Source organism: Salpingoeca rosetta (genome assembly GCF_000188695.1).
Source record: "Salpingoeca rosetta unplaced genomic scaffold supercont1.3, whole genome shotgun sequence".
NCBI lineage: Eukaryota > Choanoflagellata > Craspedida > Salpingoecidae > Salpingoeca > Salpingoeca rosetta.
Window position 1 is genome coordinate 1922249 of NW_004754931.1, and position 12270 is coordinate 1934518.

General features: G+C 54.4%; 2 protein-coding genes across 2 annotated transcripts; both read left to right on the top strand.

The window, feature by feature from the left end:
- Positions 1-891: 891 nt before the first annotated feature.
- PTSG_11817 (uncharacterized protein) lies at positions 892-9755 on the top strand (the record flags this gene model as incomplete). Its single annotated transcript, XM_004997907.1, has 18 exons — positions 892-1016; positions 1294-1476; positions 1747-1935; positions 2328-2552; positions 3304-3501; positions 3750-3795; positions 4040-4221; positions 4509-4823; positions 5105-5184; positions 5484-5763; positions 6172-6422; positions 6706-6742; positions 6944-7033; positions 7335-7450; positions 7901-7946; positions 8208-8396; positions 8688-9391; positions 9699-9755. Exons 1-18 carry the CDS (start codon positions 950-952, stop codon positions 9753-9755), a joined length of 3255 nt encoding a protein of 1084 aa, XP_004997964.1. The 5' UTR covers positions 892-949.
- Positions 9756-9815: 60 nt separating this feature from the next.
- PTSG_11818 (uncharacterized protein) lies at positions 9816-10445 on the top strand (the record flags this gene model as incomplete). Its single annotated transcript, XM_004997908.1, has 1 exon — positions 9816-10445. One exon carries the CDS (start codon positions 9816-9818, stop codon positions 10443-10445), a length of 630 nt encoding a protein of 209 aa, XP_004997965.1.
- Between the last annotated feature and the right edge of the window lie 1825 nt (positions 10446-12270).

Below are 12270 nucleotides of genomic sequence, written 5' to 3' on the forward strand. Positions count from 1 at the left end.
CATCACCTGCAAGCGCGCACACACAGCCACACTCGCTTACGGCGCAACACCGTGCCAAATACACAAGCAAGCAACAAGGGCACCCGCTCGCTGCACCCACCCCCCACCTGACTCTGTTGATCCGCCTTGACGCGCACTTTCTCACTCCACTCCACCACGCATTCGTTGTTCTTGTGCTTGGTTGACGTGACCTCCGTGTGTGTGTGTGTGTACATGTGTCCTGGCGCTGCGTCGCTTGCTTGTTCCCTTGCTTGCTGGTACGTTCATTTCAACAGGGACCCACGCAACACCACAACCACACAACCACATACACACACACATCACATTCATCACACCCGACTCCACCTTCCTTTCGGTGAGTGTGTGAAGTGGCCATGAATGATGCGGGGAGAGAGGGGAGGGAGGAGGGAAGAGAAGGTTATCGTGGACGGACGCCCGGGGGGGGGGGATTGCGAGTTGATGCAGGGACAGATGGTGGTGATGTTGGTGGAAGAGATGATGGTGAGGTTGGTGGACCTGGGTGGGTGGCAAGCAAGCAAAGGGGCGGTGATCGTTGCTTGCATGCATGAGATGGTCGCCTGTTCACGGAGAGATGTGTTCGTGGAGAGATGTATCGACTGTGTTCACGGAGAGCAGCAGAACTTGCCATGTCCAGAGAGAACGAGAGAGACTTGAAAGGAGGGGCACAGCATGGACGATGCTCGTTGCTTGATTCCCCCCCCCAACAAACAACATTCCATTTCCTTTCCTTTATTACCTTTCTTCCTTTCTGCGTGCATGACCACCACGTCTTCTCACCCATACGCACCCTCCCCCCCCCCTCTCTCTCTCTCTCGCTCGCATTTGGCAGGTGAAGGAAGAAGACAACCAAGCCTCGGCAACAAGGCGGGCGGACTGAAGCGCACGCACAGACACATACTGCGACTTTCCACACACAAGCAACACGGCAATGCGGCTTGCGCTGATTGCGGTGCTGGCCCTGCTGGCAACCGCTGCCATCGCAAACGCTGAACTGAGTACGTGTGGCATTGGGGAGAAAGAAGTGCTCTGAGGGAGAAGTGCGGTGCCCTGGTCCTCGTTTTGGATGCATGCCTCTGCCTGCATGCAGCTTGATGGTAGTGATGGTAGCCTTTGTCTTTGTTGAATCTGGTGCGCTGGTGCGGCGCTCGATATCTTTTCTTCTTTTGGTTTTTTCTTTCTTTGGTGACACGACATTTCCACCTCACACTCATTCGCACACACCACCACCACCACCACCACCACCAACAACAACAACGAAACAAAACCACACAGAGGGCGAGCGAGGCGACCCTGGCGAGCCTGGTGTCCCTGGCTGGGACGGTGCACAAGGCGACGGCGGTGACGGAGGCGACGGTGGCCTCAACGGTATCAACGGTGCAGATGGTCGCCCCGGCGATCGCGGTGACAAGGGTTTCGCAGGACGCGACGGCGAGAAGGGCGCACAGGGCGCTCCAGGTACGCAAACGTGTGTGTCGTGTGTCTAGTGACGTGGTTGTCAGCAGTGAAGGGAATGGTCTTGTTTGTGTTCACCTTTGTGCCGCGAGGAGCCATCCGCTCGCCTCCACGCCTACTCTTCTTTGTCATGCATCATGCCCAACGCGTCTCCTCACACAACACAACACAACACAACACAACACAACACAACACAACACAACACAACACAACACAACACAACACACACACACACACACACACACACGCACACACACACACGCACAATAATAGGGACCCCTGGTGAGCCTGGCGACCAAGGCCCTGCTGGGCCTCGCGGTCCTCAGGGTAACCCTGGTACAGATGGCGCTGATGGTGACAAGGGCTTCCGAGGCGAGTCTGGTCTCCCAGGCACGGACGGTCGCCCAGGCGAAGATGGCCTCCCTGGCGACAAGGGCTTCCGCGGCGCAGATGGCTTTGACGGTGGGTGTGTGGTGGGTGTGTGGCCTGCGCTCATGTGTCGTGTGTGCGTGTGCTTGTGCGCGCATGTTTGCGTGTGTATGTGTGTGCTTGTGTGCGCGTGTTTACGTGTGTATGTATGTGTGTGTGTGTGCTTTTGTGCGCGCGCGCTTATTTGTTTCATCATTGTGTGTTTTGTGCGCGTGTGCCAAGTTGATGATGGTGTTGCTTCGAAGCCTCCCCCCTAAAACTTGTTTATTTGTGTACTTGTATAACCCCCCCCCCCTTTTCGTGTGATGATGATGATGCTTGGGTGACCCACCCTCCTTTGTCTTGCCTACTGTACTCACCACAACTGCAACCACGCTCTTTGCGCATGTCTACGCGCGTGTGTGCATGGCTTGTGTGCACAACAGGCACGGTCGGCGTGAACGGACGCCCTGGTGACGACGGCGCAAAGGGTGCCAAGGGTGAGCAAGGCACACCAGGCTCCCGCGGCGCCACGGGCCCTGCGGGGTCTGATGGACGCCCTGGCGAGGACGGTCTGAACGGTGCCAAGGGTCAGGCTGGTGATGCCGGCTCCCGTGGTCCTCAAGGTGACAAGGGCCGCCGTGGTGCAGAGGGCCCTCGCGGTACCCCAGGTGCGTATCCGATGTTGATTGCCGACGTGTTGTGTTTGCCGTGTTTGATCTGATGTGTGTGCGTGTGTGCGTGTGTATGCTTGTGTTTGCGTCTGTGTGTGCGTGTGTATGCTTGTGTGTGTGCGTGTGTGTGTGCGCGCGCGTCTGCGTGTGTATGTGTGTGTGTAACGTGGCAGTTGATGTGCGTCTGCGTGCATGTCATTGTATGTGACACCGTGGTTGGTGTGCGTGTTGCGACCTCGTGTACCTGATGCACGCCTTCCGTTCGCATTGCGCAAACATCTTTTTCGTTTTGCATCCCTCCACACTCGCCTCACACACTTGCCTTGCACACGCACACGCAATTGTACATGTTCAGGTGTCGATGGTACGCCTGGTGAGGATGGTATTCAAGGTCCCACAGGTTTCAACGGCCCCGCTGGTCCCAAGGGTCAGCGCGGCAACACTGGCATCCCTGGTAAGTGGCGCTGCATGTGCGCGCATGTGTGCGTGTGTGTGCAGTTGATAATCATTGGGCGCAGCGTGTATCATTGTCGGGTTTGATTTGTCCACCGATGAAGCGGTGACATTCAGCGACGGGAAGTATTTTTTGCCCATGCGCTCGTTTTTATGTGTCGCTTTCTCTCACGACAACCAACAACAACCAACAACAACTACACACACACACACACACACACACACACACACACACACACACACACACACACACACACAAACAAATGACTGGCGGTTGCTTGTGTGTGCTGTACAGGTCGTGACGGAACCCCAGGAACTCCCGGTCGCAAGGGCCAGCGCGGGCCTGAGGGACCTGCTGGGCCCTCGGGTTTGGCTGGGCCCAAGGGTTTCCGTGGCACTGACGGCGTTGATGGCAGTCGCGGTGACCCAGGTCCCGCAGGCGAGGACGGTCTCAACGGTACCCCTGGTACCCCAGGCTCCCCAGGCACCCGAGGTATGTCTTCTGGGCGTATGTATGGATGTGTGGGTTTGTGCGTGCGTGCGTGTATGCACGTGCCGTTGCAGTGGTTCCTTTGATATTTCTGTTTTCTGTCACACGTTGCGCCTTTATGCATTGTCGTCTTTTTACACGCATGCCTTCACGTCGCGGACGTCATCATTGACATGACCTCACCTTCATGTGCAAAATCCCCCCCCCCTCTTAATTCTTTTGCAATGTCACACGTTGATTGTTGTGCACAGGTGACCCTGGTGATGCTGGTCCTCGTGGTAGCCCCGGTCTGGACGGGTGAGTTGAATGCAGATGCAGACATCGTCATGCAGACGCACGCACCCACTTGCACATTCTGCACATACATTTCCACACACACACACACACGCACACGCGCGCGCACACACACACACACACACACGACACTCTTCCATCAACTACCTCGCTCTCGATTTACTCGCGGCTTTGTTAATCAACCGACGCAACGATAACGCACGGCTTTCGTCTGTTCTGCTTGCTTCTTCTTCCCTTCGTTGTGCAGTACGGACGGAGCTCGCGGTGACGCCGGTACACCCGGGCCCAAGGGTCTCAAGGGTCTTCGCGGTGTGGACGCTGCTGCTCGTGGTGCCCCTGGCCCACGTGGTGACAAGGGTCAGCGTGGTGAGCCAGGTCCCCCTGGTATCACTGGTGACAAGGGTTTCCAAGGCGAACCAGGCTTTGACGGTGCGTTTGTTGAAATTGTAAAAGAGGGTGTTATGTTGAAGTTGTTGTTGTTGGTGTTGTTTAAGTTGTTGTTGTTTAAGTTGTTGTTGTTGCTGTTGCTGTTGCTGTTGCTGTTGCGTTTGCGTTTGCGTTTGTGCTTGCGTTTGTGCTTGTACTTCGTGAACGTTTGCGACTGTTGTGTGATGTCCTCCTTGCTCGCATTCACACACACACACACTCACTCGCACAATCAAACACACACACACACTCTCGTACACTCACTCACACACACTCACACACGTTTACAGGCACGGATGGTGCAAAGGGTCTTCGTGGGCCCCGAGGTGCTCCTGGCAACCCTGGTGTCGATGGTACAAATGGTGTGCCAGGGCCCCGTGGTGTGAAGGGCGAAGCTGGTGTCCCAGGTACCCCTGGCCGCGACGGAGAGCAAGGTCTCAAGGGTGTGACAGGTCCCGCTGGGCCCAAAGGTTTCCGCGGTGTCTCTGGTGCTGATGGTGCTGATGGTGCCCCTGGTGACGTTGGCGAGCCTGGCTTGAACGGGACCCCAGGCACCCCAGGCCGCAACGGTGAAGACGGTCTTCGTGGCCCCAAGGGTGACACTGGTACGTTATTGTGGTTTCGCATACTGCGTGCGCTTACCTGCGTGTGCGTGAACATGCGTGCGCTTGCATCCTTGCGCTTGTTGTTTGCTGTTGTAAGTTTGCGGCGCTCTCGCCTGTCTTGCTGCTACGATTGGTTGCTATTACTGCTTCCGATCACAAACACGCAAACAAAACAACACGGTATTCACGTCCTCTCCCTCGCGCCTTTGTCACTCACGCCAATGCATCACCAAATGATGTTTTTTTTTTGTACTGCATTTCTTCACTTCAACCACAAACAGGTGCACAGGGTCCCCAAGGTGCCTCTGGCTTGGACGGTGCTCCTGGCCCCGACGGTATCCCCGGTAGCCCTGGCGACAAGGTGTGTACATTGCCTTGCTGCGTGTGTAGTTGCGCATTTTGTGTGTGGTTGTATCGTCGTGTTTTCGAGGAGTTGTATGTTTGTGTAGTTGTTCGAGTGTGTGTGCGTGTCGCATTTTTTTTTTGTGTGTGTGTGTTCGTGAAACGAATGGATCATCCACCCACCAACGAACAAACGCCGGCACGCGCACACGTTCACGTACACGCACACGCACACGTTCACATACACACGCGCGCACTCGTTTACTCATTGACACAATCATTTCTTTTCCTCAACAACAACAACTACTTTAACAACAGGGTGCACTTGGTGATACTGGTCCACGCGGTGCCCCAGGTGACCAGGGTCCAGCTGGCCCCCAGGGTCCGGCTGGTGAGCCTGGCCGTGACGGTCTGAAGGGTGAGCACGGTGACGCTGGTGCCCCTGGCGAAGACGGTGTTCAAGGCCCCGATGGTGATGCAGGCTTCACTGGCAGCGACGGACCCCGCGGCACTACTGGTGACGCAGGCATTCCAGGCACGGACGGAACCCCAGGTCGCAAGGGCCAGCGTGGTTCTCAAGGCGCCCGTGGTCCACAAGGTGCGTCGTTTGCCTGTTGTTGTTGTTGTTGTTTAGGTTGTTGTTGTCTCTGTTGTTGTTGTTTAAGTTGTTGTTGTTGTCTCTGTTGTTGTTGTTGTTTAAGTTGTTTCAGTTGTTGTTGCTTGTTGTTGTTGTTGTTGTTGTCTCTGTTGTTGTTGTTTAAGTTGTTTCAGTTGTTGTCTCTGTTGTTGTTGTTTAAGTTGTTTCAGTTGTTGTCTCTGTTGTTGTTGTTTAAGTTGTTTCAGTTGTTGTTGTTGTAACAATGATGTATCAGGTTATGTCCTCCCCACTTCACACGTTGTGTCCTGCGCATCAAACCCATTTTACCATCACCAACTTTGCTCATCCCCCCCCCCAAACCCTCCACGCCCCCCCCCCAAACTCTCACACACGATCGCCACACTGCAGGCTTCACTGGTGCGAATGGGCCTCGAGGCTTTGATGGTACGGACGGTGTCCCTGGTCGCAAGGGTCAACGCGGAACCTCAGGTGCCCCTGGCGTGAAGGGTGAGCGTGGCCCCGCTGGGCGCGATGGTACGGACGGTCGCCCTGGTGAGGATGGTTTGGATGGTGCTGATGGTGCCCCTGGCCCTCGTGGCTTCCCTGGGCCGAGTGGTCCAAAGGGTTTCCGCGGTACTGATGGTACCCAAGGCGACAAGGTGCGTGCTGTGCTGCTTGCGCGAGCTTTGTCTGCTTGACTAGGTGCAACTTGAGTGCTTGTGTTCGTGTGGTTGTTTGATGTTCGTTGCACGTTGTCTGCTTGATCGTTTGTTGGGTTGTTTGGTTGGTTGGTTGGTTGGTTGGTTGGTTGGTTGGTTGGTTGCTTTTCGTTCGTTCAGTGGTCGTTTTGATGTTTTGTCGTTTACTGTTTTTGCATGCGTGTTGTCAACGTTTGACTTACCATGCGCAACTCACACATTGCTTTCTTTGCGTGTTGCGCAGGGCTTCCGCGGTGACGCTGGTCGCGACGGTACTCCAGGTGTGTTTGCACAACCCATTTCAATGTCTTTATGTTGCGTGATGCAACTCGTTTGCCGATCGGCACCACCCACCTCCAGCGCTCGTTTCTCCCTCAGTCGTTCGGTTGCAACCCTCCCCACACAACACGGTTTTTTTTCGTTCAAACTACCAATCTCACTCACCGCTTCACCACCATGCTATGCTGCTTGTATTGCGTTAGGTACCCCTGGTACTCCTGGCGAGGACGGCTTGTCTGGCCCTCGTGGGCCCCAAGGCCCGCGTGGTCTCAAGGGTCGCGCTGGTACCCCTGGTGAGTTGTCACACGCACGTACAAGAGAGAGAGAGAGAGAGAGAGAGTATGTGTGTGCGTGCGGTGTGTGTGTGTGTGTGTGCGGTGTGCGGTGTGCGGTGTGGTGTATGTGGCGTGTGTGTGAGTGTGTGTGTGTGCGGTGTGCGGTGTGCGGTGTGGTATGATTCACATTGCCATGCTATGTCATGTGTTGCACTCGCTGTGCTCTCGCGCTCACTCACATACACGCACACATCACTTCCCTACTACCCCTCCTCTTCACGCCTTCTCCCCACCCCTCTTCCTTGCCTTACACGCGCAGGTACAATTGCTGAGGATGGTAACCCAGGTAACCCGGGAACACAGGGCCCTGCCGGTCCCCAAGGTCCTGGTGGTGATGCTGGTCCCAAGGGTCTGCAAGGTCCCCGCGGTCTTCCGGTACGTGTAAACGCGCGCACATGCTTCTTGTGCATGTTTAAGTTGTTGTTGTTGTTGTTTAAGTTGTTTAAGTTGTTGTTGTTGTTTAAGTTGTTGTTGTTGTTGTTTAAGTTGTTGTTGTTTAAGTTGTTGTTGTTGTTGTTGTTGTTGTTGTTGTTGTTGTTGTTTAAGTTGTTGTTGCTGTTGCTGTTGCTGTTGTTGTTACCTTGTGTCGTGTGCTGATTGTTTTGTATTATGTTTGGTGTCGTGGTGGCTTGCGCCAACTCGCCATCACTCGCACCACCGTAGTGGTCGTTGTCAGTTCACCTGCACTGTCGTTGTTTACATGCTGTCGCCATTGCACGCAATCAACATACACACATGCACACTTTGCGCCGACATCTTCTCACCCACTGACTTCTGTCTGTCCGCTCGTGATACGTGCCTATTCACTCTCCTCTCATTCTACAGGGCGAGAAAGGTCGCGTCGGTATCCCTGGTACCCCCGGTACACCAGGTACGGACACAGCCCATCGTTCATGATGTGCACTGCCCTCATCATGCGTCTGTATGTTAATTTTTCTCCACCTTCCCACTGCCATTGCGCCACCGCCAACAAGCACCTCCCCCCGGCTCTTTCTTGTTGTCGCTCCTTCTCTCAAACACCCCCTTGTCACTCCTTCTTACGATTACCAACACACACACACACACACACACACACACACACACACACACACACTATCTCCTCTTCTCGTCATGGCATTTTGTCTCGATGAAGGTACCCCCGGTGACAAGGGCCAGCGCGGCGACGCCGGTTCCCCTGGTACTCCTGGTTCCCCTGGTGAGGATGGCTTGGATGGAAGCCCAGGCCCTCGCGGTATCCCTGGTGTTGATGGCGACGATGGTGTGCCTGGCCCCAAGGGTCGCGCTGGTACCCCTGGTCTTGACGGAGCTCGCGGTGATCCAGGTACGGCACTTGTTGCATGTCCAACGTCGTTGTTGTTGTTTTATGTTGTTGTTGTTGTGCGTGTGCGTGTGTCGTGCTGCGTAGTGTCGTGTCGTGTTGTGGCGTGATTGCGCATGTTAACATGTTTGTACTCAACAACTCGTGCTCTTGAATTTTATTCTTTCAAACATTCGCGCTGATTGTGCGCTCACACATCAACACACACACACACACACACACACACACACACACACACATCACATCAACACACACATCACATCAACACACACATCACACACACATCACACACAGGTCCCCAGGGTCCTGCTGGTGCCGATGCCGAGGATGGTTTGCCCGGCCCTGGTGGCGAGAACGGTGACGCCGGTGACCGCGGCTTCAAGGGCTTCCGTGGCGACCCTGGCCCACGCGGCGCAGATGCTGGCGATGGTGCACGCGGCTCAGACGGCCACCACGGTCTCAAGGGCGACAAGGGCAACACTGGTCCCACTGGTGTGAAGGGTCAGCCCGGTACGGACGGTGTCGATGGCGCTGATGGCAGCCCAGGTGCCAAGGGCCAACCAGGCTTTGATGGTACGGATGGCCTCAAGGGCATGCGCGGTTACGTTGGTGACAGCATCCCGGGACCTAGTGGTGCCATTGGTGACAAGGGCCAGCGCGGCGACGGCGGTGACGGCGGCATCAAGGGTAACGTTGGTCTTCCTGGCTCTGCCGAGGCCATCCGCGCCTTTGAGACAGACGCCGATTGGCGCGCGTTCAAGACCGAGTACGACGCTGCGGTTGCCAGCTTTGACAACTACGACGGCTCTTGCGACGATGTCATGGATGACTTTGAGACTGCCCGCCAGGACGCCCGCGATCTCTACGACACCATGGAGGAGTTCTTCAGCAACATTGACCGTGCAGCGAGCGACGCGCAAACCGATATCCAAAACGCCCTCAACCAGTACGAGGCAGAGTGCGAAGAGCTTCGCGTCGAGACATACGCAACAGTTCAGGTTCGTCTTTGTGCATTTTGCGTCTGTGTGTATGTGCGCGCGCGCGTGTGCGCGTGTGCGCCTGTGTGTCTTTGGCGTTGCGTGTGTGTGTGTATGTGTGTATGTGTGTGTGTGTGTGTGTGTGTGTGTGTGTGTATGTATGCAAGCATGTGTGGGGGGGGGGTGCGGCCATTTTCCATTTTGCCATTCTCCAGTCTTGTCTCTGTCTCTTCGCTTTTGTGCCTTTCCTCCTCGCCATTTCTTCCTCACGCCCAATCTCCCTTCCTTCCTCCCCTCTCCCTTCTCTCTCCACCGCCATCTTCTGCAGGAAATGATTTCGGCCCTGCGCAACTGGGTCAACTACTACACAGACGGCAGCGACTAAGAGTCGTCCGTCCTCACACCACTCTTTTTCCGTTTTCTGGTGTGCTGTTGTTGTGTATGTATGTGTGTGTACGTAAGTGTACGTATGTACGTGAACCCCCCTCCGTTTATGCATGGCGGTTTCACTCTGCTTCCTCTCGGTGTACGCGACTTTTCGCGCGTGTGTTGTTCACTTGGGTGCGTGGCGCGCTCAGCGGTTCCTCATGCGCTTTTGTCATCGCTTGTTGTGCAAAGGCATTGGCTGTTGACTGTATCAACACCGTTGTTCGCTTGCACGCCGCCTTCCTTTTCGTCCTTTGTTCCTTTTTCTGTCTCTGTTGTTGTTGTTGTTGTTGTTGTTGTTGTTGTTCTTTGCGTCGCGTTGATTGCTGTGTTGTTTGGTGATTCCTTGTGCCTTCTCACGTTTGGATTGTTTGTTTGTGTTCTCATCCCTCCAACCTGTCCCCAAGCCTCTAACTTTGACTCTGACTGGCGTGAACCACCCCGCCAACCATACCAACCAACAAACAAAACAACACACCACACACACACACACCTTCTTTCCAGAACCGGATTTCCACCTGCCAACACACCACACTCGTTTCTTTTCCGCCTATTTTGGTTTCTCAACCCTGCACCTCCTCCATGTTTGAATGTTTTGTGTTGTGCGCGTGTGTGTATGTGTTCATGGGCGTTTGTGTGTCAGAAATAAACCTCAAGAAGGTTCTCAAGTTGACCAACACACACTGAAGCAAGCAAACAAGCAAACAAGCGCGTGCTCGTGCAATGTCATTGTGTAGTTCGTTGCCGCTAAGGCATCACCACACTGCCTCTCCACCCCTCTTCCCACTTGCGTTTGCTCCGACAGCGCAAGGGATTGTGATATGAAATCACAACACAACACATCACATGTATCATCACATGTCGACAAACACATGACATATCTTGTCTGTCACATAGGTCATTCGACAAAACTTGTGTACTCCAACCAACACAACAAAGCCACTCAGCATACAACAGACAACAAAACACAGGTCAACGGCTCGCTAAGGAAAGGAGAGAGTAAGCGGTAAGAAAAAAGGCTGAGGAGGACAAAAAAGCAGCTGAACAAATGGAAAATCATGAAACGTTGCTTGGTCAAGCAAGCGAGGAGTGCGTGGTTATCTGTAGGTACAAGGAGATGGAGCAGAGTTCGCACTCAGCAGCAAACACAAGCGACACAACGCACTTCACGACAACGACGACGACCGTGAACCGTTGTGCAGACCGCGGATTACGTACAACCAACTGGTTGCGTTGAGATGCAAACAGCGCAAGCAGGCAAGTTCCAGGGCAGAAGACGTTGCCAGTCAGCGCGCACAACACAACACACAAGCCAGGTCGGCAGGCAATGTGCGATCTGCACACACACACACACACACACACACACACACACACACACACACAAAACAACACGGAGGGAGCACAACCGCACACCCACAGTTGGCTGCTGAGTGCGGTAAACACTCGACAGGGCAGCGTACGCCGACGAAGAAAAGAACCGTACACATGGAATGCGGCGCCATGTGATGTACAAGATCGCACTTACACACACACAGCGCGATGGGAAGAGGGGCAAGTGGACAGACGGATCAGTGCATACACACGCATACATACATATGGCATTTGAGAGAGATGGAGAGAGAGAGGGGGAGGGGGGAAGGAAGAAGGGGGTGAAGGATGACATTCAAAAAAAAAGTCACCACGTGTCCATGGCACGGACAATACAGCTGCACCGGCAACATGAATTCTTCGGACACACAACGAGAATGTGTGCGTGTGTGGAAGAGGAGGAAGAAGCTCAAAACCAACAGTGCGTGGCTGGTCCTTCTGATCGGACACACACACACACACACACACACACACACACACACACACACACACACACACACACACACAAAGCACAAAGCACAAAGGGTAAAGAGCTTGCTGGAAGGAGCTGAAGAATCAACGCACGGTGACAACCCACTCACTGGTTGAAACAAAACGCTGCCGGGCCAAAAGGATACAAACAACACCCTCCACTAGTGGTGGCAACTACCTACGCTTGGTGCTCGTTGGGCGCGGAAGGTGGAGAAAAACGCAACGCAAAGAGAGAGAGAGAGAGAGAGGGGGGGGGGACGAAACAGCCACACGTTGATCGGTGGTTGAAGTGGGTGAAGTGGAGAGGAAAAAACAACAGATATGTAAAAAGCATACAGCTATGGATATCAACACCCAACTCAAGCCACCCATGGACATGGATAGAAAGGAAAAAACACGCGCCTACATACGACCATGGACAAATACAGAGCGGGGAGTAAGTTGAAACAGCAGAATCGACATGGACAGAACACATACAGACAGTTATCGGATTCATGAAAGTGCCCTGGTGCAAGGAAAGCAGCCAATGACACTTGAAAAGGGGGGGGGGGAGCAAGAGAGGGGGATGAGACACACGCAAGTACAGAGAGCACCGGCGTGTGCTACTGGTCTTCTTGTGGTTGGAGAGTCAGCAC